At 56.9% G+C, this 27957-nt stretch overlaps 2 protein-coding genes and 1 long non-coding RNA gene across 4 annotated transcripts; 1 reads left to right on the top strand and 2 right to left on the bottom strand.

Moving 5' to 3' along the window:
- The first annotated feature begins 1634 nt into the window (after nucleotides 1-1634).
- On the top strand, nucleotides 1635-18106 carry PICK1 (protein interacting with PRKCA 1). Of its 2 annotated transcripts, none has more exons than XM_020896483.2 (13): nucleotides 1635-1899; nucleotides 2152-2249; nucleotides 3635-3746; nucleotides 7949-8077; nucleotides 10030-10096; nucleotides 11297-11386; nucleotides 13840-13893; nucleotides 14277-14339; nucleotides 15081-15214; nucleotides 15594-15686; nucleotides 16497-16547; nucleotides 17175-17319; nucleotides 17737-18106. In XM_020896483.2, exons 2-13 carry the CDS (start codon nucleotides 2209-2211, stop codon nucleotides 18009-18011), a joined length of 1254 nt encoding a protein of 417 aa, XP_020752142.1. In that variant the 5' UTR covers nucleotides 1635-1899; nucleotides 2152-2208; the 3' UTR covers nucleotides 18012-18106. The 2 variants fall into 2 exon arrangements, with proteins under 2 accessions (XP_020752142.1, XP_020752141.1); XM_020896482.2 differs by having other exon boundaries at nucleotides 1636-1997.
- Nucleotides 5930-12051, bottom strand: LOC139030556 (uncharacterized). The gene is made up of 2 exons (XR_011482922.1): nucleotides 11530-12051; nucleotides 5930-9058 (listed from the first exon to the last, which is right to left on the bottom strand). It is a non-coding gene; the product is annotated as an uncharacterized lncRNA (long non-coding RNA).
- Nucleotides 18107-20803: 2697 nt separating the features above from the next.
- SLC16A8 (solute carrier family 16 member 8) lies at nucleotides 20804-25513 on the bottom strand. Its single transcript, XM_020896424.2, has 4 exons — nucleotides 25300-25513; nucleotides 24457-24600; nucleotides 23400-24203; nucleotides 20804-21196 (listed from the first exon to the last, which is right to left on the bottom strand). The coding sequence occupies exons 1-4, from the start codon at nucleotides 25511-25513 to the stop codon at nucleotides 20889-20891; spliced, it is 1470 nt and encodes a 489-aa protein (XP_020752083.2). The 3' UTR covers nucleotides 20804-20888.
- Between the last annotated feature and the right edge of the window lie 2444 nt (nucleotides 25514-27957).

The raw sequence follows: 27957 nt of genomic DNA on the forward strand, positions 1-27957 counted from the left end.
AGAGAGAGGAGGCTGGGCATTTTGTCCTCCCTTGGGAAAAGGGACTGAAGTGGGTTGGCCGGGGGTAGGGGGAAGTCAAGAGACTTGAGTGACATCTGTCAGGTGAATTGTTTCCAAAGTACTCACATCTGTTTCTCCTTTAAAAAAAAATATTTTCATTTATTTGGTTGTATAGGGTCTTAGTTGTGGCATGTGGGATCTAGTTCCCTGACCAGGGATAGAACCCAGGTCCCCTGTATTGGAAGTGCAGAGTCTTAGCCACTGGACCACCAGGGAAGTCCCTGTTTCTCCTTTTTATCTTGACCTTCACAAGTACCTTTGGGAGAACCACTGTCCCCAGTCTACAGATACCTGAACTCAGAGTCAGGTAGTGACTGACCCAAGATCTCCTAGCTCCAAGATGGCAGCATCTGGGAAAGAGCTAGAGCTACTGTAAGGTGGAAGAACCACAGTCCACGTTAAATAATCTGTCTTTGGGGACTGCTATTTTTAGAATAGAAATTCTGGCCTGCAAATAGGACTTGGAAATACCAGCCCTAGCTCTGCTACCAACCACCTGGGAGACGAGGGGAAGTGCCTCTCCCAGCCTCAGTTTCTTTACCTGCACAATGTGGCTGACAGTACTTGTTCTTCTCTCATAGGATCAAGGTGAAATCCTGTGAAAGTGATCTTAATGGTGGAGCCATGGGTACATGGAAAAGTCATTGCTATTGTGGTACTTTGCACAACTGCCAACGCTCAGATAGCTCCCGAAGGAGAGGGTGGGGCTCCCATCAGGCCATGGGATATGTGGATAATCACCCTTCTGCATCTCTCCTTCCTCCACTGCCCCTGGAGGAATCTGGACAGGCCTGGTCCCATGCTTCCTGGATGAGGCAGATGCTAGGGCTGGGGCTCTGGGAGTCCCGACCCCTCCAGGGAACTTACTATACACAGTACTGCAGCAGAGGTTGGTGGGGAGAGGAGATTTGGACTTGTTGGCTGGGAAGCACTGATGGCGTTTCCAGAACCTCAGGTAAGGGCTGTGACCTTCAGTGGGACCCCAAGGATGCTGCTCCCCAGGACTAAGGGAGGAGAGGGAGTGTGAGGAGTCTTTTACTAAATATCACAGAAAGCATCTGCCCCGGTGCTCTTAGTTTGTGTTTGGAGAAAGGAGGTGTGTAAAGGGGAAGGAAGGGAATCCAACCTGTCCATAGCAGAGCCACTGACCACAGGCGTGCAGGTGTTAGAAAGACACTGGACTAGGGGGCAGGTGTCTCAGGGTCGATCTGGATCTTACTCCAACTGTGGGAGGCTCTGGACAAAATCTCTTCCCCTTACTGGCACTTTTTTTTTTTTTCCTTACTTGCAAAACTCAGATTAGACTGGCATCTCGAAGCATCCTTCCAGCCAGGACAGTCATTCTAGTAGAGGAGTCACAGCACCCTACCACGGGGTGCTGAAAATGTTAAAGGGAACCTGTTGAGGTTTGTAGTCCACTGAACTTCGCTGGAGGTCCCTCCGCCTGAGGATGCTTCCGTTGCCACGGCAACCAGCCAGGCGTCTTGGTCCCCTGCGTCCCGCTAAGGAAGCTGGGAAGAACCCTGCCCTTACCAAGATGGCGGCGGCCATAGGGCAAGGGGCGGGGTTGAGCGCCGTCGGCCTCTCCAGACCTTTCCGCTGTTTCATGCTAAGGGGGAGCTTCCGTCAATACTTATTCTCTTTCCTGGTGCTGGGATCCCCGGGAGGCTGGGAGGGAAGGGTTGCTTGCAGGGATCGGGGCAAATACCCAGGGCAGGGGGGCGGGACTTCCGTGTCCCGCCGGAAGTGACGCGACAGTCGCGGCCACGGACAGGTGGAACGGCAGGTGGGTTCAGGTGCCAGCCTGGCCCGGACCCGTCTGTGGGACTGACGTTTCCGGTGAGCGATAGAGGCAGCTCCCGAGGACCTGGAGACCCGTGGGGCGGGCTCTGGGATCTGAGCCCCCCGCCCTGGCCTGGAGTCCCCCTCTGTACCTAGTAAGAATCACCTACCCACCCCCCACCCCGGGACAGCCCCCCATCGTCCGAAGGGGAGGAGGAGGGCCTGGCTCTCGCTGATAGCCGGAGTTGGGGTTGGCATTTCGGCATTTTGGTTTCCTAAGCCCTGCCCTCTTTTCTCTTCCGGATCCAGTTCCCCATTCCCCTGCCGAGCTGGGCAGTTAGCCAGCCCACTGAAACTCTCGGAACCATGTTTGCAGACTTGGATTATGACATCGAGGAGGATAAACTGTGAGTATGTTGTTACCCCAAGCCCCACGAGTGCAGGAACCCCAGAGCCCCCTAAATCCCTGGACTTCCGAGTTCCATAGACCCTTGCTTCTCAGCGTAAGCTTAGAAGCTGCAATGAATCCTGCCCTAACAGGAGCTCACCATCTGTAGGGGGCTGTGGACATATTGATAGATAATTGCAATTCAGGGCCATAAGGGCCCTCATGGAGAATGACATGGCTACAGGGAAAACCCAGCCAGCTGAGCAGTGCCTCTGCTGGGGTATTCAGGGAAGGCGTCACAGAAGAGGTGGCAATTGAGCCAGGTTGTGAAGGATGAATAGGAACTTCATAAACACACCTTCCTTTGCAGCATAAATGATTAGTGGGGCAGATTTTCAAAAATTAAGTTAGTCTTCTTGTTAGAATTGGAGAAGGAAATGGCAGTCCACTCCAGTATTCTTGCCTGGAGAATCCCATAGACAGAGAAGCCTGGCAGGCTACAGTCCATGGGGTCACAAGGAGTCGGACACGACTGAGCAACTTCACTTTCTTTCTTTCTTTCACAGAAGAGGTGGAAATTGAGCTAGGTTTTGAAGGATGAATAGGAATATCATAAGCATACCTTCCTTCCCAACATAAATGATTAGTGGGAGAGATTTTCAAAAATTAAGTTAGTTTCCTTATTAGAATATATCCTCCCTCAGAGCAGGGACTGAATGCAGTGCCTTTCTGTGTCCTCAGCACTGATGGTGCTCAACATCTGTAGGTTGCTAGCAAATGTTTGTCAAGTGAATAAGAGAATAAATGAGAGTATTTGCCACAAAACATAAATAAATGCTAATGTATAGTGAAAATTGAGAGGTAATTGAGTATAACAATTGAGAGATGGGTAATGCATAGTTTAACAGGAGAAGACTTCCTGGAGGTGGTGGCCTATGATTTATGTAGCTGAGAAGGTGACAAGGATAGAGTCTGACTCAATTCTTAGAGGGAGAAGGAAGAATGGGGAAGGGGGACCTATTTTTTTGAGTACCTACTCTTGATTGAGTTGGTTTTAAGTGGCTTCCATGTACTTTTAAAGTGGCCATTTTTTAAAAAATCTATATGATTTTATGAATGAGGAAACTGAGATGCAGAGAGGGTGACTTGCTTATCCAAGACCCACAACTGATAAATGGCCAACTTGGGGTTTGATTCCCCCATTAGCATGGATCCAAGAGCTCTGCGGTGTTCCAGCAGAAAATGACAAAGTGCTGCCTTTTTGGCCAAATGAGAAAGTGCTTCCCTCTCTAGCACGTGCAGCACTAGGAAGCTCTTGGGGGTTTTGGAGAGCCTGTCTCCACCCCCATCCCCTGCAGTCATCCTTCTTCCAGGAAACTCAATTGCACGTGCTTCTCTTTCTAGTGGAATCCCTACTGTGCCTGGGAAGGTGACCCTGCAGAAGGATGCTCAGAACCTGATCGGGATCAGCATTGGAGGAGGAGCCCAGTACTGTCCCTGCCTGTATATTGTTCAGGTATTGAGTGCTTTGGAGGTGGGAGGGAGGTGCTCGAGGGGGAAAACCACCTCCCTACTTGGACATGACAAAGGTTCATTCCTCCACTCTGTAAGGCTGGCTCCTTCTCATTCTTTTGAGGGGCTTCCCCGAACACCCCCTCTCAGTAGGTCCGCCTTTGTTTTTCTGTCATTTCAATCTGTTTTTCCTTCTCAGCACTTACCACCATCTGTACCCTTGGATTTGCTCACTAATTCTGTATCTAGCCACTTTTCCAGACTCTCTGCACTATGAGGGCAGGATCCCAGTTTGCTTTTTCACTGCAGTCAGCACCTCGTACAATGCCTGGCAAAGAGTGAACTTGCAGTAACAATGTTGTCAATGAATCAACAAAACCGTCAACCTTTGGTACTAACACAAGTGTGAAGCATAGTAGAAAGACTAAAAGACTATGAATGGCCTGAGTTTAAATGCAAGCTTCCCTGCTATTAGCTTGTTAAACTTTCTGGGCCTCAGTTTTGTTACCTGGAAATTGGGGATGTAAAATACATAGGTCTGAGCATCTTTGGGTTGCTGTGAAGAGTAAACTCAACAATGACATCCCATAGTTCCTGGCCCTTAAGCAGCACTCCCTCAGTGGCAGCTGTTTCTTTTTTTTTTTTTTTTAGTTGTTTCTATATTTATGACAGTTCACTCTCCCAGATGATCTGCCAGCAGTACTGGGCAAGTTTGTGGTCCTTATTGCACAGGAGCTTCCCTGGTGATGTTCTGTCAACTGTGACTCACAAGTGAGGACTGGCCTTCTTTACTGTGGGGCTGGTCAGAGTCAGTGATCTTTCTGTAGTCTTGGAAGGAAGCTTGCTCCCATAGACATCAACTGGACCTGGACTCTGTTCTGTTCTAACCTTCTCAGCTAAGTAGCCATTGGTGGCAGATGAGAAACATCAGTCTTTCTTAGAATCTTGCAAAAGAGTCACTTCTAAGGCCTTGAAGATGGAGATTCTTGCATCTGGTCTTGTCCGCTCAGGATGTGGCCTTTACAAGCCTTTTGGCCTCCTCTGACCCAGGAGGTATTAGGGAGGCCTCCCCCAGGCCTGACCTCCTCAAAATCTGCATGTTCAGCCTCCTGTGCCACCTCCCCCTCCATCCCCGTCCCCTGCTGAGGGCCAGGTTTGTCCTTAGTATGAACCATGATTATAAATAGTCGAATTGATTTTTTTTTCAAAATTCAGTTTTATTTTTAATCAAAGACTCTCTGACTTGCTTTCAACAAGTCAAGAGTACTAAAAGGCCGATGTCAAATAAGCAATTCCCTGCTCAACCCCATCTTGCCTCCCTTCCCCCTTCCCAGGCCTGCCTCCACCCCAATCCCAGAAGCAACACTGCTTCCCACCCTTTTAGCTGTAGATTCAGGTCAGAGGTCCCATTTTTCTCAGTGATGCTTATCCTGTTACTTCTTGATCTGTCCCTTGTAAACATCTATCAGCTTCTCTTAGCCAAGGAGAGGAGAATTTAACTTTCTTCCTACACCACTGTTTCCTCTCACTCCATCTTTCTAGCATGGTTATCTTGTCAATTTTGGTTCAGTCTGTGTCAGTGCAATAGGTATCATGTTTGGGAAATATTTTCTCAGGGCCTGGCTAGGGTATTTTGCAGACACTAGAGCAAAGGAAAGCAAAGAAAGCAAGAAAACAGAGGCCCTCCCACCTCAGAGCTCAGAGCATAGTAAGGTTTTACGTACCGAGCTTGATGGTCTTCTGTGTTTGTACTTTTTCAAAAAATATTTTTATTGTGGTGAAATTCACATAGCATACAACAATGGTTTTAAAATTATAACAACTCAGTGGTATTTTAGTGTGCTCATGGAATGCAGCTACCATCTCTGGTTTCAGAACTGTCTCATCACCCAGACAACCACCCATGCCCTTGAGTGATCATGTCGCATTGAAGTTCATTCACGTTGCAGCCCGTTGTAATGGATGGACCACCATTTGTTTATCCATTCATCTGTTCATGGACCTTTGCGTTGTTTGTACCTTTTGGCTGTTGTGAATAACACTGCTATAAACATTCATGTCCAGTTTCTGTGTGGACATATGTTTCCATTTCTTTTGGATATAAATCTGGAGCGGAATTTCTGGGTCATATGCTAACTCTGTGTTTAATTTTTTGAGGAAGCCTGTGTTTCTTTTCTTAACTCAATCTTCTTTTTTTAAAACAAGTAATTTCTTTTTTTTTCTTTTTTTTTCCATTTGCATTCTCCTTGTGTTTTCAGTACATTTACCTCAAACATTTCCCATCAGCTTTCTGTCTTCCACCGCTGGTCTTTCCTCTTTGAACCACCCCTTCCCTCCCCTCTGGTGGGTTGGATTCCCTCATCTCCAGGATCCCTCTTTCTTGGCTTACTTCCCCCATGTTGGTGGAACATGTTTCCTGTAGGTTTCTGAGAAAGACTGCTAGGGCAGTAAATTTTTTGAGAACTCGTGTCTCTGTAAGTGTCTCATTCTGTTTTTGTTGTTGTTGTTGTTATTCCCATATTCCTTTCAATTAACACTTGAGTGGGTCAAATTCAAGAACGAACCTCAAGGTTGAAAATGATTTTCATTTAGAAATTGGCTGGTGTCATTTCACTGTCTTTTGCCATCAGCATAGTTGTCTGTCTAGTGATGCCAATCTTATTTGTGATCCTTTATTTGCAGTAGTGTGTTTATTCTTGGTCCATCAAAACTCTTGGGCACTTCTTTTTGTCCCTGGCTTTCTGAAGCATTATGACAATGGCTCTTGGCATGATCCTTTCTCTTGTCTATTGTGCTGGAACCTCAAGGGGCAGGTTCATTGGAGACCCCATGTCTTTCTGTTCTGCATCTCACATAATATCCCTGATGCTGTCCTGCTCTCTGTTCCCTCTTTCGGACTCCTGTTGGTTAAACCCTGAGCTTCCTATTGGTTAAACTCTGGGCTTCCTGTTGGTTAAACTCTGGGCTTCCTCCATTGATCTTTTAATATTCCCTTTCTTGTTTTCTGACCATCTCTTTTTTGCTTCACTCTGCTTGGTTTCCAAAGTTCCTTTGGCATTTTCATTTCAATTATGTTTTGTGTTTCTATGAGATCTTTTCTATTTTCGAAATGATCCTTTTACATCGTCCTGTTCTTATTTTTCAGATCTCTGTGTGTTAATTGTAGTTTTCTTTTTATTTTCATATATATATAAGATGAATATATCTGAAGTATATTTATATTATATAAGAATATTATATAAATATTTCATATTATATAAATATAAACATATTTCATATTATTCCATTTATTTTCATAATATTTCATATTATTGTCCCTGCTTTGTTCCTGTTTCCTGTGGTTCTTTTTTCTGTTTAAATGCTTCAGTGTTTTTCGCATAGGACACTTTTCCAACGGCCCAGTATTCCCCACCCGTCATTATACCTAAGAGCGAGCCCTCAGTCACGACAGGTTTCACAGTTCTGTGTGGTGGCAGAGTCAGCTGGTAGGTTCCACTGTGGGGCGTCAGCCAGTCTCCCAGTGCCCAGAGAGAGAGGCCTTTGCTGAGAGCTGTTGGGTGGGGTCCCCTCTCCAGGCTCCTGAGGCTCCAGGCTCCAGGTAAGCCTGGCTGCTGGCGTTCTGGGGCCCCACAGGGCCTATGGGGCTGTGGGACTCAACAGCACACACTTTTGTCGCCTGCTCATCCTGAGTATCTCCCCCTGTCTGTGTCCTTTTAACAAACACATTCAGCCACATTGGGCCAGTGAGCACAGACGCCCTGGACGGGGTAACTTTGGGAGAAGGGGCTCATGTGGGGGCGGCCCTTGCTCCTTGGGGACTGCAGTGAGGTTGCAGGAATTGATCAGCAGTGCTTTGGGGCTCTGAGTCAGCCCCGAGCAGCGTTGTTGGAAAATCTAAAGAAATTACTTTGGAGGAATAAAGCCTCCAGTGGGTGTGTAAGGTTGGGTGCAGTTGATATCAGAAAAGGGATGTCTCATCAGTCACATTTACTTCCTGTCCTCCTTCGCTTTCCCCCGAGAACATGGGTCATTCATTTCTGGCTGTTGGGGTGCTCTCTCTCCTTGCCCTTCTCCTCGCCACGTAAGGAACAGAGAGTAGAGACCAGGAGAGGGCTGGTGCTGGTCAGGGTGGAGGGAATGCCTGCCCGCTGCCAGCTTTCTTCCCAGCTTTCCTTTCCTCCCGCCTATCCCCTTCCACACCCACAGGTGTTTGACAACACGCCCGCTGCGCTGGACGGCACCGTGGCAGCTGGCGATGAGATCACGGGGGTCAATGGCAGGTCAATCAAAGGAAAAACTAAGGTGGAGGTGGCCAAGATGATTCAGGAGGTGAAGGTAAGGCTGCTGCGGGAATGGGCACACTGGCCCTTCTGAAACCTCCAGCCTGCCCGAGGCCCCAGCGGGCCTGCAGGGGGCCTGGCCCTTACCCAGATCCCTCCTCTGTGCCTCAGGGTCTATCACATCCTAGCTCCCTCAGTTTTCCCCAGGCTCATTTGGGAGATGCTGATTACATTCCAGGACTTGTGCTGGGCCCTGGTGAGAAAGTGGGCACCACGACTCAAAGGTCCTGCCCTCGAGCTCCCAGGGGAGCTCAGAACCACACCTCGGGGCGAGCCAGCATGTCCACAGTCAGGGCTGGAGCTGAAGCTAGAAGTCCACAGTGAACCTGCCTGGGTCAGTAGACACCCAGGAAATGTCTTCTGAGTCGTGCTGGGCCCAAGAGGGTGCAAGAGGGAAAAAGGCACCCCACCTGCCATTCCCTGGAGGAACTTTCAGTCCTGTGGGTCCTCCTGGGCTCACACATCCACCCAGGGACCCCTCTGGGCCCCAGGGCAGCTCCGTGTCCAGCTGCTGGTGTACTGTTCAGCAGACCAGGCTGCATGCTGCCTGCTTCCTGCTTCCCCCGCCCTGCTGCAGGCCAAGGCCTTTCCCTGCAGAGCCCCCCTCTCCCTGAATGGCAGATAGCACTCTCACCGCGCCCAAAAGCGCGCAGCCCTTCTGCCATGTTTTTGGAGATTTTTGCTGCTGGTAGCTCTTGCGAAACCAAAACTGAAGAAGGCACAAAGCCTCAGGATGATTTAATACTCTTGAGAGTCAAGCGCCCAGCTGCCCGTTGAGCTTGGTCGAGTGTTTGGGCTCCCTCACCCCATCCAGCCAACCCTCCCCTCACTTCCTTCCCTCCCTCTGTGTCTTAAAGGCCTGTTACCAGCATCCCTGATGGTCTGTCTTTCTTACCTTAGCCCCGGATCCACGGCTTCCACCTTCTCCCCTTTGTTCTGTTCCATCTGGTCTGGAGTTTACTGTCCTGGGCATTTCCTGTTGGGCAGAGGAGCGCATCATGGGAGGTGGTGGGCCATGTTTCATTCTGATACAGAGCTGGGGTGCGTGTGCCCTGCCTCTGGATCCCTTTTCTCATTCCCCCCGTCTCTAGCCACCAGAACCCTCCTTGTCCTCCCAAGCCTGTCTTGCGCCAGCCTCTCACATTACCCATGAGAATAGGAACTCTTGGCAGGTGTGCATGGCCTTGCCATTGCCTGGGGACTCCCCAGCCCCGACGTTTGGCAGAGATCCGCGCACCCGTCTTAGCAGTGCCCAGCGGGAGGGAAGGAGCTGCTTGTGGTTGCATGGCTGGAGCAGAGCCCAGATCTGGTCCCGCCTTGGTGCTCCTTCCTCCCCCATAGCCACGCTCCACAGTGGGCCTGAGCACCCAGCGAGGCAGCCTTTTGCACCCACCCCTGACTCACGGCCTCAGCTCACTTTGGTTTCCCTTCAGGATGCAGTTTTGAAATCCTGTTTTGTATCTGAATGAATTCAGCCCCCAGTTCAGGGGTCTTAGGATTTCAAGCATGAGACTGACCTCACGTGGTCAGGGCAGCCTTCTCGAGGGAGGCCGGCTACTTCTCGTCCAGTCACTGGACTGTGATTGGTGTAATTCTGCGAATCACATCAGCCTCTCTTGCTGGACTCTGGCTCTGGGGTGCTGGGGCTGCCCTCGTACCTGCTCCCCAGCACCCCAAGCACCCAACACGGAGAAGGTGCTCAGATGTGTTTGTGGGGTGAATGGCGGGACTCCTGAGAAGGGGGCGACAGGGGAAGTGACCCGGCAGAGGTCTGCGATGTGGCCGTGGCATGGGGGAGGGCGGGGGCACACAATGTCACAGACCACTGGGCTGTGAGCTCTGTGACCCCAGGGACCCTGTCTGCCCTGTCCCTGCTGATTGTCTGCGGCCTGGTGGGTAGAGAGAGGAGAAGGAGCCCCTTCACAGCGCTGCTGTCCTGTGTTCCAGGGGGAGGTGACCATCCACTACAACAAGCTGCAGGCCGACCCTAAGCAGGGCATGTCCCTGGACATCGGTAAGCGGGGCCGGGGCAGTGGCGTCCAGGGGCTCCACAGGCTCCCGTTCTGTCTCCTTGGGGCAGTGCATCAGTGGTCACGTGGCAGGCCCTCTGACCCTTCTGACCAAGCCGATCCAAAGCCCCTGGGAGGACCCAGAGGTTCTCCCCTTGCAGCTGGTCCCTGGAACCTGTCTCTGATTTCTCTCTGCCTAATGTTTCACTCCCCTACCTCCCCTGACCGCCTCCTCTGGTGCCTTCCTGCCGTAGGCTTATCCTTTCTAGGGCAGCCCTCCAGCTCACCAGGCCAAGTCCCTCACCACTCTGAAAGGGGAGGGCAACCTAGCCCTGCCTGGTACCACCTGTCCACGTGCACACCCCACTCAACCCTGGCCTCTTCTGCCCACCTGCTGCCAGAAAGCTTTAGGGTCTGGACTGGCCCTCAGGTTTGGGGCAGAGGCCAGCCCTTCAGCCCACAGCATGCCCTGGGACACATTATCTCCTGCTCAGGGGGCTGGGCCTTGGTTCTGTAGAAGCTTCCAGGCTCAGGAGCTGGATGGTAGCTTCAAGGTCCTCTGGACCAGCCACCTCATTGCATATCAGAGCCCGGGACCCAGGGAGGCTGTGCACCTGGGTGAAGGCCCACCCAGATCTCTTGGCTCTGGGGCCCACCTCCACCCTTGGGCCACAGTTGCCTTCTGGTTTTTAAGAAAAGAGGCTAAGAGCAGGTCAAGTCTGTCCTGAAAGTTCTTCCTCTAAAACCCTTTGGTTTTAGTCTCCCATTGGAAAGACTATTTGACCACATATGCAGTAACTGAGTCTGGAGCCTGGGGCCAGTTGTCATGGACAGTGCTTCCGCTCCTGGGTGTGGAGAGACGGAGGAGGGGGTTCTCCCTGGTGGGCCCGTCGGCCACTGTCAGGCCTAGGCAGCTCTGGATCTCAGTGGGAATCGATAGCCACTTTGAGTGCCAGACCCTCAGTTAAGCGCCTTAGATATTTATCCCTTCTAGGCTCCCAATACCTCTGTCAAGTAGAGAGTGAAAAGGGCAGGGAGCCCAGAACCCCCCCCACCCCCTGCCAGGACCCTCCCTACTTCATAGTCACCCCCACCCCAAACCCCAGTTCGGCCCCTGCTGTTGCTCCCAGTGAGTCGTGATGAAACAGGGTTGGCCCCGGGGGCCCAGACTCTACATCACAAGTCCTTTTCTCACCTGATCCCAGTGCTGAAGAAGGTGAAGCATCGGCTGGTCGAGAACATGAGCTCGGGGACGGCGGATGCTCTGGGCCTGAGCCGGGCCATCCTGTGCAATGGTGAGTCTCCTCCCACCCCCCTACCTCTGGTCCCAGGGGACTCAGGCCCAGACCTCCGGGGAAGGGGCACCACGGCTGCCCTCCAGACCTGTGTGTGTGCCGCTGGCCTGGGCCGGGCCTCTGCTGGTGGGGCTGATACTCACCATCTCTTTGTCTCCCTGGAGGCCTCTCCAAGCTCCCACAGAGCGCCCACAGTGCACAGTGAAGGCCTTTTTCAGCCAATGTCCCCCCGTCCTCCAGCGGCCTTCAGACAGGCCCAAGTCACAAATGAGAGACTCATGGTGGGAGGAGGTGTCTCCTGCCGAGCTCCCCAAGCTGGTACCTTCGCCACTGCCCCCCAGCTGCTGTCACACAGCCAGGCCTCCCCCCACCCCAGCCCCAGTTCCACCCTGTGCCCTCTCGTCCAGCTGCTCCCCGGCTGCTTACCCAGCCCCCTGCCTCTCTCCAGGAGGTGGTGCGGCTGCCCGCGTCCCAGCAGTTCCTGCTCAGACCTGGAGGTGGCGCGCTCTCCTCCCGCAGCAGGGAAAACCGCGTACATGCACATTCACACCCACACATGCCTGTGCACACGCGCTGTCTCCCCACACGTTCACACCCACCCATGCGTGTGCACACGCGCTCCCCCCAGGGCGGGGGGGACCAGTGAAACACTCAGTCCCGCTCCTGCCGTCACCAGCCTGACTTTATAAATAGCAGCAGCTCTGCTGTGTACGTGTGGGGACAGATATAAATACTGATATAAATTGTAGGCTCAGCTGGGTGCACTGGGCTTTATTGGCTGGGACGTCGGGGGTGGGGTCTGAGCTTGTTCCAGAGGGTGTACAAAAGTGGCGGCTGCTATTTCCAGCTTCTTGGTGCCTATAAATCCCTGTTACTGTAGTTACCATGCGTCGAGATGAAATTAGAACTGGTTGTTGTGTTTTTTCCCCCCCAAACCTTGCAATTTCCCCAGCCTTAAATAGGGTTTCTAAAATTGAAGCTGTCATGATGTCCCATGACCCAGCTAAAAACAACAGCACGGCGCTTACGTGGCTCCTTCGCTGCCAGGCTGGCCGGGTGCCAGGGCTCTGGGGAGCTGGGCCCTGGAGGCCAGCCCAGTGGCTGAAGCCTCCTAAAGACCTCTGAGGTGCACCACACCAACCCCCAGAACCCAAACCTTCCTCCCTGACAGCCTGACACATGACTGCCTTCTCTGCCCAGATTTAAGAATCCAGACCTGGCTTCTACAACCCTCTTCCTCTCCTTCCACTCAGAAAACCCTGGCCCAGGTCAGCACAGGAAACTGGGGAGGGGGACAGAGGGCACCCTGGCCTGCACAGCCCTCGCTGTGTGCCTTGAGGCAAGTTGCTTTACCTCTCTGAATCTTGGTTGTCCCTATAAGATGGGGGAAGTAATCTGCCCCAAAAAGCTCATGTGGAGAAAGGACTGAGCTGGGTAGAGGGCTTCAGTAAGGCCAGGCCCTGTCCTAGGAGGCTCTGGGCCAGGAAGCCACCGACATGGACCCTGCCCCACGTTTGCTGCCCGTGCTGCTGGTGGGGAGGTGGGTATGGCCTCACCCCTATCAGAATGGAGGAGAGTGGTGGTCACTGCTGGCCAGAGCCCTGCCCCACCCTGATCTGGAATGCATCCCCGGCCCTGGCCATCCACTTGTTCCTATCGTGAGCCCTGGAGGTGCGGCAGCTGCCCCCATCCCTCACCTGACAGCCCTTATTGCCCCTGCTGGCCGTGGCCTGGCCACTGTCACCGCTAGACCAGGAGCCTGGAAAGCACCACTCAGATTTCATTCACCAAGGTCATTCCCTGGCCCAACACAGGGTCTGGCACATAGTGGGTGCAGGATAAACACCTGTGAAGCCATTGAAGATGGTCACCAAGGCCCGCCCCAGTGCACGCTCTCCCCTCCCAGATTGCTCTCCCTTCTAAGCTGCCTGGTGGTGGCGGGCTGCCTGGAGCCTGCCTTAAGACTTATGTCGATGCGTCCCATCTCTCCCGCTTGTCTCTGACTGCCTTGCTTCTTGGCCATCGGCAGGGTGTGTGTTGGAAGTCCTGGCCAGGTCCTTGACTGCTAGGCAGGGGCTTGCCTTCCACCGGCCGTGAGCAGCTACCCTTGGGCATGGCCTTGGGGAGGGCCCAGTCCGGTTTTCACTCCTCATGTCTGGAAGCACCTGCATCCTTGTCACCTTTCTGCCCCTTCCATGTGTCCCAGCCTCCTGGGGTGGTGCTTATCATAGGAGCCTCCTGAGGGTCGCCCTGCTGCCCCCCCCTTGTCTGGATGTACCAGACTCGTCACAAAACACCCGTGAGCCCAGCCGACCCTGGTGCCAAGTCCCCATCCCTGGCACCCTGCCCTATGCTGTTCCTGGTTCTCCTCTGGGGGCCACCTTGCCCCTCCCAAGCCTGGCTCCAGTGATCCTGGGTCTCTCCCCTCACCCCTGGCTCTCTGATCGCCACAGATGGGCTCGTCAAGAGGCTTGAGGAGCTGGAGCGGACTGCTGAGCTGTATAAAGGTAGGCAGGCACACCCTCCGGCCAGCAGCCCTGGGTGGGTGGGCACTGCAGGGGAAGTACCTGGCCCTGGTTCTCCCCTGGCTGGAGCTCCGGAGCCCCACTCTAAACGTGACAGCAGTGGGGGCAGGGAGCCAGCCCACACAATTCTAGGACCACAGTCATTAAAAATTCTTAAAAGAAGAAAATCTAAAGACATGCTTTTTCTGATTATAAAAGTGACCATGCCCGTAAAAAAGAACTGCACACGTAAACCTAGTGAGAAAAGTGAACCTCAGGGACGGTGTGGGCCTCAGGGGTGGGGTGGGGGTTTGGAGGCCATGTTCTGGGCCAGTGTGGTCCCCAGTGTGTGCCCCTGTCCCTCTCGTTTTGGGTCTCTCCCACAGGGATGACGGAACACACTAAGAATCTCCTCCGGGCCTTTTATGAGCTGTCACAGACGCACCGGGGTAAGGACGCCCTGAACCTGCTGCGTGACCCTGGAAAAAACCCTGCGCTCTGGGCTCAGCACCTCCCTACACCTCCACCGGGAGGGTGAGGGCAAGCTCCGCTCCGGGGCCTTTCTGCTGCCCAGGCTCAGGCAGACCCTGCAGCATCTGACCTCACGCCAGATTTGGGGGTGTGATGGTAATGGGGCCAGCGGGGAGCCTCTTGACCGCTAGGCTTCTGTGGGGCACAGAAGGTCCTTGTGCAGGCCCTGTCCTGTCTGTACTGCCGCTTACAATGTACGAGCCCTTTGCTTGTTCCTGGTCGTGTTTTATACAAGGCTGGTAGCTTCAGTTAACCCCATCTTACAGCTGGGAAAACAAAGCCCAGGTAGAAGTAGCAGTAACCCGGCTCCTTCGGGGGAGGGTTGACCTTAGGACCAGATTCCCAGACCAGTACTCTGCTCCCAGACGGTTTTACCTCCTCCGCTTTGACCCAGTCTTCCCCCCATGGTCTAGTCACTTCAGGGAATGAGGTCAGCTCCTTGGATGTAGACCCACCTTCCTTGGGGATACAGGTCCAACTCTTAGGGGTGTAGATCCACATTTCTTAAGGTTTAGACCCACCTCCCTGGGATGTAGACCACTGGCGGACCTCGACCTCCGACCTGCCACGCCCCCCACCTTGCTTCTCCCCAACAAATCCCTGGCTTCTCCGTTAAGGGGTCAAGTAGGGGCGGCCTTCAGGACAAACTTGTCACGCAGCCTTTGGGGACGTGTTCTCTGTGATCGGGGTGCGGGAGCCCCAGCCTGCTGCGAGTGAGGCTTTTGTGAAATTCGCTGATGCCCACCGCAGTATCGAGAAGTTTGGCATCCGGCTCCTGAAGACCATCAAGCCGGTAAGTCACATGGAGCGTGCATGGGTCCGTAGGTGAGCGGGGAGGGGCAGTGTGGCCAGCGGAGAGTGTCCTGTTCTGGTGTCGCAGCATCTAGGGGCTGGTTTGGGGGTGGGCTGCTACAGCTGACCACGGTTGAGTCCTTCCTCCTCCACGGCCTCAGCACTGACCTCCAGGCTAGTTTCTGGCCCTGGCTCCACCCTTGGCCTGGGCTGTCTTCTCCTCCTTGGAATGGACAGGGCGGTCTGCGAGTGCCCTTCGGCTCTGACACCTGAGTCCACTAGAAGGGTGGACACATCAGTGCCATTCCTTGTCACCCTAGCCAGCCTTCACCCGCCCTTGCCCACGGGGGCCTAAGCGTCCACCCCACCTCCCCTTCCAGATGCTGACAGACCTGAACACATACCTCAACAAAGCCATCCCGGACACTCGCCTCACCATCAAGAAGTACCTGGATGTGAAGTTCGAGTACCTGGTGAGTGGGCCCCAGCCTCTTGGTTGGGGGGTGAGGGGTGGGCCTGGTCTGCTGCGGTCAGAGCCCACCTGGAGGTTTGTTCCCCCTGAGTCAGCCGCTTGACGGCCAGCAGGTCAGGGCCAGGACCTTGGTGACACTTGACTGCGGACGTGGGACCAGGGGCCTCGGGAGGTGCTCGGGGATCAGGCAGCAGCCTAGGCCCTGCCTTGACTCTTCAGAGGAGCCCTGAGGTGGGTGGAGCCCTCACTCGGGACCCACTCTGACCCCATGGGAATTCTTTTCAGTCACTTTTTTAACAATGGATCAGACTAGGTCACTGGTTATAACGTGGATGTTCATGAGTCTTATGTTTAAATGATAATTCTGTGTCAGGGGAGTTGAGGAAAATTACTCTACCGAGCAGGCCCAGATCCTTTGCTTCAGGACTTGTCAGAGCCTTTGACAGACCTGTGTGTAACATGGGTCTTCAGGGGCTTCCTCAAGTTCTTTGGATCCTGGAATCCTTTAGCCCAGAGCATCTCTTGGGAGTTGAGTGTAAAGTCTGGGCTCGCAGGCCCTTGCCATCATCCCAGATGAGTGCCTTCACCACCTTGAGCCTCCAGGGCAAGGGCCAGCCCGAGCATGGGGCCAGCCTCTGCCTGACGCGTCTCAGCTCGTTCCAGCTCAGGGTGCGCAGGGCCCACAAGGCCTGGCACGGCTGCTCCTCTGGGTGCCCGAGGGCTCCAGGGTGGCACGGGAGGAACTGGGGCCGTCAGGGTGAGCACGCAGGCGGTGCAGCCCCCTGACAGCCTGGCCTCACGCGTCCCACAGTCCTACTGCCTGAAGGTCAAGGAGATGGACGACGAGGAGTACAGCTGCATTGTGAGTGGGGCGGGGGCGCGGCCCTGGCGCCGGAGCGGCTCGGGGCGCACACGCCTCTCCCTGCCCGCTCACAGGGCCCCAGGCGTCCTGGGCCTGCCCGGGACACGGGCTGCGGCGGGCCCGCCCAGGACAGGCCTGGGGGCTTGGCCCGGCTCCTGTTGGTGGGGGGGATCTGCGGGCTGTCCTTCCCTCCCTTCCCTGGCCTCTGCAGGCCGCCCAAGGGCTGGCCATTTTTGCCGTGGAGCCATCCCCACCACCTGCTCCCAGACCAGCAGCCCACCAGACTTGGTGAGGCTCCTGCAGGAAAAAAAGAATGCCTTTCCTCTCACTCCTGAGGGCTGGTTTTTTTTACTTGTTACTTTTTAATATTTTTGATATCAGGGTCCCTCTATGACTCAACACTCATTTAATGTGGCAAGAGTCTGGGTTTTTTTGTTTTGTTTTTCACAAAGCCATCCCTAAGCACTTCTAGCAACTGCAGGCGTCTCAGAAACGGGGAACAGTGGCAGCTTTGAAAAGTGCTGTGTGGTGGGGGGGCTGCAAGCTGGCGGGTTCTCTGCAGCCTCCCTGCCGCCACCCCCACCCCCCGCCTGCCCAGGGTCCCTGACGTGCTTCCCCCGGGCCCAGGCCCTTGGGGAACCCCTGTACCGCGTGAGCACAGGCAACTACGAGTACCGCCTGATCCTGCGCTGCCGTCAGGAGGCCCGCGCTCGCTTCTCCCAGATGCGCAAGGACGTGCTGGAGAAGATGGAGCTGCTCGACCAGAAACATGGTGAGGGGCTGCGGGCCATGCTCGGCCTCGGGCCAGCCCGATGCCATCCTCCTCCCCATTTCCAAGAGGTCCAGCACTCACCCGAGCTCCCAGGGACAGCCCATGGCAGACTGGCTCTGAGTCAGACCTGAGATGGAAGCTTCCCAGAGCCTGGCCAGGGTGGACTCCATGGGGTGTAGTCCCATCATCCCCACACCCACCCCGGCCCCGGCAGTTCTCTTCCACTCCCTGACCTGGGAGCGGGGAGGCCTGGGTTCTGCGCAGGGCTGGGCAGCCCTGGCTGGCCTGGACCTCTCCCAGGGTGCCAGGGGGCAGTGAGGTGCATAAAAGGGAAGCCAAAGGGTGGCAGGGTCGATCAGGCCCCGTGCGCAGGCAGCCTGGCCCACCGGCGCCATCTGCCTGCCCCTCCTGCCCCAGTCCAGGACATCGTGTTCCAGCTGCAGCGCTTCGTGTCCACCATGTCCAAGTACTATAACGACTGCTACGCGGTGCTGCGTGACGCCGATGTCTTCCCTATCGAGGTGGACCTGGCACACACCACGCTGGCCTACGGCCTCAGCCAGGACGAGTTCACGGACGGCGAGGACGAGGAGGACGAAGACGAGGAGGACACGGCTGCCGGGGAGCCGCCCAGGGATTCGAGAGGGGCTGCCGGGCCCCTGGACAAGGGCGGGAGCTGGTGTAACTCCTGAGTGCCCCCTCGGGGTGCGGGTCCGGGGGGCAGGGTGAGCGGGAGGACGCAGCCACACGACAGGGCGTGCGGCACATAAAGGCCTGCTGGCTTGGGGCGCGTGCCTCCCGGCTGCTCTGTCCTGCACGGCGAACCCGGGTTGCCCGCCCAGGATGGGCTCCGGGGCCGTGGCCTGGGCCCTGGGCCCTGGCCACCTCCACCCCTCACCCCCCACCCCCAGCTCCCCATCCAGCCAGAGACCTTGGTCTCCCGACCTGCCTTAGGGAGGAGAAAGAGGGCAGAAAGGAAGAGGGGTCGGAGGTGGCAGGATTCCAGGACTCATTGCTCGTGGGCATCTCCGCTGGCCCCACCCCGAGCCTGCCGGGAGTCGGGGGGGCCCGCAGATGGCCAGCCGAGCTGGGGGCCAGCGTTCATGTGTACCTTCACCTCTCCTTAGGCTGGCCCTACCCCAGTCCACACTCACCTCCGCAGCCTTTATTTATTTTATTCCCCTGGCTCAGCCACTTCCCTGGGGAGGCCTGGCCGCTGGGCCTGTATTGAATAAACACAAACCCAGATGGAGCCAGGCTGTTTGCAGTGGCCTCAGACTCTCTCTCCCCTCGATGCCCCTCTCCTGCCTCCCTGATCACGGAGGGGGGCAACATGGTTCACCGACATTGCCGTTACGGCACTAACTCCTCACAGCAGTTCTTTGGATGAGCACTGCTGTCCCCATGTACTGATGGAAAACTGAGGCTGAGAAGAGGCTTGCTCAAGGCCCCATGGTGTGTGGGGAAGAAGTGAGATTTGGACTCAGATCCATCAAGTTCAGAAGACTCCACTTTCCCCACTGCCTCCCAGGCTTTCTGCTCTGTGGAGCCTTTTGTATCCTCCCTCGTCTGTGACCCTTCACCGCTTGAACTAAACCTTTATTTGGGGAAAGACGGGACAGATACTGGATCAGGCAGACCCAAGGCCCCAAATGGGGAGAGCGTTAAGGGTGCCTGGCCATTCCAGGCCCTGTTCTGCCAAGGCCAAGGGGAGGGACCCAGCAGGTAGTGCCACGCTAGCACTCCACATCTTTGCTTCTCCTGGACAGCTTTGGTCCACACCTGTGATCCTAGTGGGGTTATTAATAGTGGTCCTTGTTGTCATCAGAGTGTCCCTGTTTGGACAATGAAATCTGTACTCGTCCTGAGAACGGGAGGGGTGCAAGAGCCTGTGAGAGGTGGGTAGGGCCCACAGTGGCCAAGGAAAGGGGTGGTTTCCTGCTTATTAGGTTTGCGTGTGTGGGTCCCGGGCAGAGATGCCAGTGGGATCCTCAGGCAGGATTGGGAGCTTGGAGAGAGGGGTCAGCTGTCACTCCGTGTGCCCCCTTTGAACCGTCAGACCGCATCACCTCTCTGAAGAGGCAGCCAGCAGGGAGGCCAAGGGCTCAGACTGGAGCTGGCAGCCTGGATTCCAGGCACAGCTCCTGTGAGCTACCTCCTAAGCCCCCGGGCCTCAGTTTCCCTATCTGTGAGTGTGGCTAGTGAGGGTACCTATCTCTCGGGTCGTTAGGAGGACTGGATGAGTTAGCCTTTGTGAAGCGCTTAGAATGGTGCCTGGCACAGTCAGTGCTCTATTCATTAAATAAGATGTAGTCAGTGCTCTAGTGGCTCAGGGGGACACCGCAGACGCAGTGTCAGTCGGCCAGGTATCTGCTGGGGCTTTCCCGGGGCGTGGATGGAAAATGAGACCAGTGGGGAGGCCTCACAAGGGGGCTGGGCGTGTGTGGATGAATGGAGTCATGGGCCCTGGTCACCTGATTTGGAGGGAGGGAAGAAAAGTGTCCCTTTGTGGGAAGAGGGTGAACATGTAAGAGAAAACACATCCCTAAACCTTCCCAGCCAGGGTGAGACCTGGAGCTGCCCGCACTGGACTTCCTACCACTGACGGGGAACCTCCCTAGTGGTTCAGTGGTGAAGAATCCACCTTCTGATGCAGACAGCCGGGGTTCAATCCCTGGTCAGGGAACTAAGATCCCACTGTGCTGCGGAACAGCTAACCCAGAAGCCCGCAACTGCTAAGTCCCTGAAGCTCCACTAGAGAGCTGGTGCGCCACAACGAGAATAAGACCCAACCGCAGTCAAATTTAAAAAAAACTGCCATCGAGGAGCGCTCTCTGGGACTCCCAGGAGGCTGGGAAGGGGAGGCCAGCAGCCATGTGTCCACAAGGACACATGTCCAGAGCAAGGGCCCCAGGAAACCCGAGTTTATCCGCTAGAAAGGCGAGGGGGCCAAGGTTGGTGCCATCCCCCGACCCGCAGCCCCAGCTCTCCCAGCCGCCACCACAAGATGGAGTCCTGGAGTCACATACGCTCACCTACACTGTGAGGAGCCTGGATCGATCCAGCCCCAGCCCGCCACTCTGGGACCCTTCAGCGGCAGGTGCTTGCTGCCGGCGGGGCTTCGGTGCACAGCGCCAAACAGTGGGGCCGGGATCGGGGCCACCTTCCGCTGCCACCCTCCACCTCTGCCATTCCGTCCCCAACGCCCGCCAGCTCCCATCAGAGGCCCTGGGGAAGAGCCTCTCGGACTTCCTCCCGGCCCCCCGCCCCACCCCACCCCACCCCACCCCAGGGAGCAGCCAGAGATGCAGAAACAGAACTCGTTGTCAGCTCAGTTTTACGAATTTCAGGTTCACGCCGGCCGTGCAACAGCGGCCTCACTGGTGGGACCAGGGGCCCCAGGCAGTTGCGGGTGGCAGCTCCCCTCATGGAGCCCCGGAGGTGACCCCCCAGGAACAGCGCCCCCCCCCCCCCGCCCCTCCCGTGTGCCAGGCCCTGTTGGGGCCATCGGGGCTCTGAGAAGGGGAAGCCCCACTCCCGAAGTCCCTGCCACCCGGCGCTACAGAGGCTCAAGAGTCCAGCCCTGGCTCCACCTTCACCTCGGGTTGCGAAGGCCCAGCGCCCGGGCTCGGCACCTCCACGGCCTCCAGGCCACCGGGCTCCTCGGTGCCCGCGGGCGGGAGGTCAGAGTCCACTTCGGCCTCCGCCTCCTCCCCGTCACCGGCCCCGCCCTCAGTGCCTGGGCTGGGCGGGCCGTCCTTGGGGCGGCGCAGGCAACAGTTGGTGGCCACAGCCATGAAGATCCCCGCCAGGGCCACCTCAGAGCCTGCCAGGTAGAAGATGATCTCGTAGTTCTTGAGTGCGTCCACCAGGCGGCCTGCAGGGAGGGCGGACAGGGAGGTGAGGGCAGGCAGGGGAGCCCACCCTTCACACACACGCACACGCAGTGCTCTGGTGGGGCTCACGGGTCACACACACACACATGCCCCAGTCTTTGTTCCTATTTTACAGATGGCAAAAATCCATGAGGGTTCGCCATTTGAGACCTTAAAACTGCCACTTCACCTCCCTGGATCTAAATTTCCCCAGTGGCTCAGGGGTAAAGAATCTGCCTGCAATGCAGGAAACATGGGTTCGATCCCTGGGTTAGGAAGATTCCCTGGAGAAGGAAATGGCAACCCACTCCATTACTGTTGCCCGGGAAATTCCGTGGACAGAGGAGCCTGGTGGACTACAGTCCATGGGATCGCAAAAGAGTCGGACACAACCGAAGTGACTGAGCACATGGTGCCTGAGGTGAGGCAGTGCTTTATAAGGGCCCTCCCGTTCCCCAGATTCAGACTCCACATGAACTCTGGAACTGGCCCCGCTGGGGATATTTGACCTGGGAGTGGGGAAAGTAAAGGGCTCAGCCTGGGGACCCCAACTCTTGCTTTCTCCACCTAACCGCCTTGGTCTTCAGGGGCCTGGTTCAGCTCTCTCCCAACCTCCCAGGCCACCCCCTCTCCCAGGGGGCCCCATGTAACTCAGACAGAGCTATCATCAGCATGGGACTGGAGGCAGGGTTTGTGGAGAGATTACTCCTAATCTCTGTATTTTCCAAGCTTTCTATCACAGGCACATGTTACTTTCATACTCAGCAAAGTCTTTTTTTATCCCCCCAGCCATACTGCGTGGCTTGCAGCATGCTAGTTCCCTGACCAGGGATTGAACCCAGATCCCCATAGTGAAAGTACAGAGTCCTAACCACCAGACTGCCAAGGAATTCCCTCAGGAAAATCTTTAAGTTGCAAGTATTTCCCCTAACGTGTGGCTCCTCAGATGCCTTGCTCTCTCAGGGGCCTCCTTGTGGCAGTCCACAGCAGGCTGTGACCCTCTCAGTACGCACCTCAGTGGCCTCAGGAGGTTCCCTGGTGGTCCTCAAGCCGGCTGCCCACCCTGTGCCCCTCTGAGCAGTACCCTAAACTTGCCTCCCTGACCCCAGCCCAGCAGTCAGGCCCACCCCACACACAGTCGTGTGGTTTTCCTCAACTTCTTCTCACCCCAAATACCTTCTCTGCCTATTAGGTCCACCCCAGGTCACACAAGAAAATGAAAGATGAGTCTCTGAGCCTCTGGCTGGCTTTATAACTTTTGGTGGTGGGCTCGGAGGCTGCTCACATGGCTTTAGGAGCTTTGTGGGCCCCACTGGGTCAGGTGAGTTGGCAAAGTTTGATGAGGGTGCTCAGCTAGCCCGGACCGTCTCAGCTGCAGCCTGGGCCCCAGCAAAGGTGGCTCCTGTCACGGCTGCATCCTGGAGCCTGCGGCCTCAGCTCTCTCCTGCGCACGGGCAGGCTTCCTGCTGTTTCAGGGATAACCTGACCACCCAGCAAGACCCTAGTGTCTCCCACCTCCACCCTCCTGATCCTCGCTCCTGCCTTACTTGTATAGGAACAGTGTCCCCCAGACACAGCCTGTGTCCTCTCCTGTGGGGTCCCGCCCTGCCCTGAAAGGCCACGCTCATGCCCACCCTGCAGGAAGCCTGACCCTACCGCTTCATCACGATGGCTTCCCGTGTGCGTGTAGAGCACCCAGCAGGCAGTGTGCACAGGGGAAGACCAGCGCCCTGCCCCCCGTGAACTCTGCTCCCAGTTCCCCAAGGACACTCCCTACTCCAGTCACCCCTGGAGGCTGGGGAGATTAAACACTCAGATACAGTGTTTCAGAGGTGTGGGCATTAAGCACTGGGCTGGGCTGGGCTCTGATTCTGGGACTGGCAACTTGAACTTGGCCTCTGTGCCTCTCTGCAGAAGGAGAATAAGTACCCGTACTTCACAAGGCCTTTGTGCCATCTGCTGGAGACAACCCACGTTGGGTTCTTCCTGGCACACTTCCTGGCTTTTCCGGCCCTACCCTGAGCAGGTGGTACCTCTTGGAGGGGAGGCTAACTGGTCATGGGAAGGGGAGTGTAACCGGGCAGTCTCTCCCAAAGGGTCCCTTCCCCTCCCTCGTCCTGGATGTTCCATCCAGGATAAGGTGGGTGGGAGGGCTTCCCTGGGACCCCGGGGCACTAGGCCACCCTCTCCTCCGACGGGGCGCACCGGCAGAGGGCGGTCCGATGAGCACAGCCACAGCCTCGAGGAGGAGGACCAGGCCCAGGGCACTGGGGAATCGGGGCGCACCCACAGCCGCCATGAGCACCTCGAACTGCAGGGCGCCCACCATGCCATAGGAGAGGCCGAAGGCGATGCAGAAGGCGACTAGGGCGCCGTAGGTGCGCGCCCGCGCGCTGCTCAGGTCCGTGAGCCCGTTGGCCATCAGCGCCAGGCTGAAGAGGTAGGCGACGTGCGGCCGCAGACGCGCCAGGCCGGCCAGGGCGCCGCACGCCGGCCGCGCCACGATGTCGACGAAGCCCACGATGGAGAGCAGGAAGGCAGCCTCGGAGTCGGGCACGCCCGCGTCCTTGGCGTAGTTCACCAACAGGATGGCGGGCACGAAGAGCCCGAGCGCCATCAGGAACTTGGTGACGGCGTACACCGCGAAGGCGCGGTCGGCGCACACGGTCACGTCCAGCAGGCGCCGGCGGGTCCGACCGCTAGAGGGCGCCTCCTCCTCTGCCTCGCCAGGCGCGTCTCCCGCGCTGTCCCTGCGCGGCCGCGGGCCGGGCCCCGGGGGCGGCCGCATGACGGCGCCGCACGCGCAGCAATTCAGCAGCAGGCCGCCGAGCAGCAGGAAGCCGCCGCGCCAGCCGAAGTGCTCGAGCAGCTGCTGGCCGAGCGGCGACAGCGCTGACAGGAATACCGGGCTGCCGGCCGCCGCCAGCCCGTTGGCCAGAGGCCGTCGCCGCTCGAAGTACAGCCCCAGCATGATGAGCGACGGCTGGAAGTTGAGGGCCAGACCCAGGCCTGCGGGCGAGGCGGTGCTGTGCCGGGCTCTCTGAGGGCGCCCCCAGCCAAGCCCCCGGCGGGAAGCAGGGGCGAGCACCCCCAAACACACACTCCCGCCCCAGGATGGACAGACCAAGGGATGGGGTGAACTGAGCCGAGGGACGAGGACCGGCCCTCATGAGGAAACTGAGGACAAGGAGGTCTGGTGGCAAGGTCTCCTGATCCCACCCACAACCCAATCCCCAAGGAGGGGAGCAGTGGGCGCCCTCACCTGTGAGCACCCCAGCTGTCAGGTATAGCTCCAGGAGGCGCGTGGCGAAGGATGCTAGAATCATGCCGGCGGAGGCCAACAGCCCACCCACCAGCATCACCGGGCGACATCCAAAGCGGGTCACGAGGATGCTGGACACCGGGCCTGTGGGCAGAGCAGGCTCACCAATCGGGCTGGACCCCTGTGTGGTCCAGACACTCCAGGCTTTGTACCTCCCAGCCTTGAGAGATGACTTGAAGGGATGAGGTCACTCGCCCCTCATTCAGAGAGCACAGGGGCTTGGCCAAAGTCATTTAGCTTGGCTGGGACACGCCAAAGAGAGCCCTGTGGGGGAACACAGCAGGTGGAGCCTGTACAGGCCCCCTGCCCTCCTGAGAACATGGAACGGAAATAGCAGAAGGGGCTTCATTCCCTTATGAGCTGCCTTCCTCCCCAGGCTTCCCCCTCCCACCCCTCACCTCCTTCATCCACGCGGCTTGGCTAGGATAACTCCAGCAACTCCCCCTGCCCTCTCACCCCCACCCCGCACAGGTGTTTAGGGCTTTGAGACTGGCAATCTTATTTAGATCTCAGTTTCCCCACCGGTAACATGGGCCGGTGTGGGTCTTTTAACAGAAACGGAAGGGCCCTTCCAGCTGGCCAAGCTTGCCAGATCAGCCACCTGGGGGCGGGCTCCACCAGGGGCCGCTACTCCCCTCTCTGGTGCTAAAGCTTCCACAGGAAGGCAGGGGTTTCCATGCCCTCCCCCCGAGGGGCCTGGGTCAGATGCCTCCTGGTCCCTGATCCTGATCCTCAATCCTGGGCTTGGGGGAGAGGAGAGGTGTCCGCGAGGGGGGCGCTGACCTGTGCCATACAGCATGGCCAGCATAATGGAGGACACCCAGGCTGTGTCGCTGTAGCCCGCGCCGAAGTCGCGCATAAGCGCGCGGAAGAAGACGCTCACGGCCTTGGGGAAGCCATAGGCGAAACCCGTGATCACGAAGCAGGCACTCAGCACGGCCCAGCCCCAGCCCCCGTCTGGAGGGCCGGGGCCCCGCCGGGGACTGCTAGCGCCCATCGCTGCCGCCTCTGGTGGGAGAGGGTACAAGAGGGAGTGGCGAGCGTCTGTAGCCCAGACAAGAAAGGGGGATGGAGACCCAGGGTGGGGAAACTGAGGCAGCAGAGTACCACGTGAGCCCTGCTCAGGGAATGAAGCCAGGAGCAGAAACCGAGGTAGAACCTCATCCCAAACCTCCCCTCCTTCAAGGGACATGAAGGATGAGGGGAAGGTAATAGAGTCATTCCCACCTGAGTCTTGACCTCAGGAAGACTCCCTCCGGAGGGCACTCCTTGTCCCTCAGGACCTAGCAATGTCAGGAGAAGGGGTTCAGGTGAGTGGGAGAGGGCGACCACCGGTGTGTGACTGGAGGCATGTGGGGACCCCAGTGTGCACACGTGAGGGTCTCAGGACAAAGGATCAAACACGGTGGAAGTGCCAGCTGCAAAATGGGTGGAGTTCATTTTCCTCCTTGGCCTTGGGGCATGTTCTTAATTCTTCTCAGTGATCGGGAATGTCTACTGTCATTTAGAACATCATGGAGGGAGAATCAAAGCACGCTATAACAACACCAGCCTGTCTCAGAAGCCAAGGGAGCAGAGTTCCAATTCATCCCAGCTTAGTCAGGGATTTGCTCTGTGACTTGGGTCAGTCCCCTCCCCTTGACTGAGCCTCAGTTTTCCCACCTGTAAGATGGGTGACTGATCATCCCAGGTCAACCGTGGATCTTGGTGGGGGGTGGTCAGATCTCTGGCTCCACTGGACACATGGGAACCTTTGAGGGGGTACTGGAAGAAAGATCCTCTCCCTCCAAACCCTTAGCAGCCCCACATCCCTTCCACACCCCCGGAGCTCCACCCAAGGGTTCACACAACAGCCCCAGGTGCCCCTGTAACAGACCGGGAGGGGGCTCTGGATGGACCAGCCCAACCTGGGGGCAGAAGCTTTCCTCCCTTCTGCAACCCCTCTGTGCTGGGATCTCCCTCCTGACCTTGGGTAATGCCAAGGTGTCCAGGACTTTGCTCCCCACCCCAGGACCAAGTTCTGGCTTTTCCTGCGTCAGCCCCTCACCACAGGTGCAGCCACTTGAGGGCCAAGACAAGAGGTGGTCCCAGCAGCCCTCCCCCCACTCTTACCTGAACTGTCCCGTGGGTTTGGGTATCCGGCCTCACATCTCCTGAGGCCTGCAGGAAGGGGCCAGCCCACTGGCTCCCCCGTGAAAGCCTAGCCAGGTGGGGGCTGCCTCCCAGGCTTCCTGCAGATCAGTCCACTGGCTGGACTCTGGCAGCTGGCTCCCCCAAGCCTGGGGCTTAGTGCTCCCCCACCCCCACCCCCTCTAAGAGGCTTTCTGCTGGGAGCTGGGAGGGGAGAGGGACAGGGCAGCAGCCAACACACAGGGCCAGGCTGCCCTCCATGGTGGGGCTCCCTGTCCCAGGCCCGTGCAGGGTGGGTCCCCCCATCTCCTGGAGCCTCGGGCAGAAGACACACAGGGCCTGCCCTGGGGGCTCCTTGTGGTACAAGGGGCGCAGCCCTGCCCTGGAGCAGCCCCGCCAGCCCCCATCACCTCAACTCCTCACCTGCCCCCCACCCCCAGGCCGCATTCCAGGAGGGGCCTCCTTGGCTTTCCCCAGGATAAGGCTAATCCAGGCTGGATAGCCTGGGACTTGAGGGGGTGGGGAGGGGCCAGAACAAAGGGTGCTGTGTCCCAGGGTGCCGGAAGGTGACTTGCTGGTGGTCCCAGGCCTCAGCGGCTGCCACCCTCCCTCTCTGGGGAACCCACAGCAGAAATGAGCCTGGGTAGAGATGGGGAATGCAGCCTGTAGGAGTTAGGGCAGACCTAAAGACTTGCTTGGGCTTCGCTGGTGGCTCAGTGGTAAAGAATCTGCCTGCCAATAGAGGAGAAAGTTTCGATCCCTGGTTCGGGAAGATCCCCTGGAGGAGGAAATGGCAACCCACTCCAGTATTCTTGCCTGGGAAATCCCATAGACAGAGGAGCCTGGTGGGCTACAGTCCATGGGATCGCCAAGTCGGACAGGACTGAGGCTGAGCACAAAAGACTTGCTTAAAAGGAGGGATGTAAGGGGCTGGGAGTAAGTGAGGGCTCCCAGGTAACCACCAACCACCTTTAGGACCTTCTGGACTTCCCAGTGCGAGGTCTCCATCCCAGCCTGCCCCAGTTCACTTCAGTCACTCAGTCACGTAAACTCTGCGACCCCACAGACTGCAGCATGCCAGACTTCCCTGTCCATCACCAACTCCCAGAGCTTGCTCAAACTCATGTCCATCAAGTTGATGGTGGCATCCAACCATCTCATGTTCTGTCCCCTTCTCCTCCCACCTTCAATCTTTCCAGCATCAGGGTCTTTTCCAAGGAGTCAGCTCTTTGCATGAGGTGCCAAAGTATTGGAGTTTCAGCTTCAGCATCAGTCCTTCCAATGAACACCCAGGACTGATTTCCTTTAGGA

The sequence above is a fragment of the Odocoileus virginianus genome, chromosome 23, assembly GCF_023699985.2.
Source record: "Odocoileus virginianus isolate 20LAN1187 ecotype Illinois chromosome 23, Ovbor_1.2, whole genome shotgun sequence".
Taxonomy (NCBI): Eukaryota; Metazoa; Chordata; class Mammalia; order Artiodactyla; family Cervidae; genus Odocoileus; species Odocoileus virginianus.

Coding starts and splice junctions, on each gene's coding strand:
- SLC16A8 (XM_020896424.2), bottom strand. CDS start 25,513: ATGGGCGCTAGCAGTCCCCGGCGGGGCCCCGGCCCTCCAGACGGGGGC. Junction 24,204..24,456: donor GACAGCTGGGGTGCTCACAG/GTGAGGGCGCCC, acceptor CCTCGCCCGCAG/GCCTGGGTCTGGCCCTCAAC. Junction 21,197..23,399: donor CATCGGACCGCCCTCTGCCG/GTGCGCCCCGTC, acceptor CCCTCCCTGCAG/GCCGCCTGGTGGACGCACTC.
- PICK1 (XM_020896483.2), top strand. CDS start 2,209: ATGTTTGCAGACTTGGATTATGACATCGAGGAGGATAAACT. Junction 10,097..11,296: donor GGGCATGTCCCTGGACATCG/GTAAGCGGGGCC, acceptor ACCTGATCCCAG/TGCTGAAGAAGGTGAAGCAT. Junction 16,548..17,174: donor ACGAGGAGTACAGCTGCATT/GTGAGTGGGGCG, acceptor CCCCGGGCCCAG/GCCCTTGGGGAACCCCTGTA.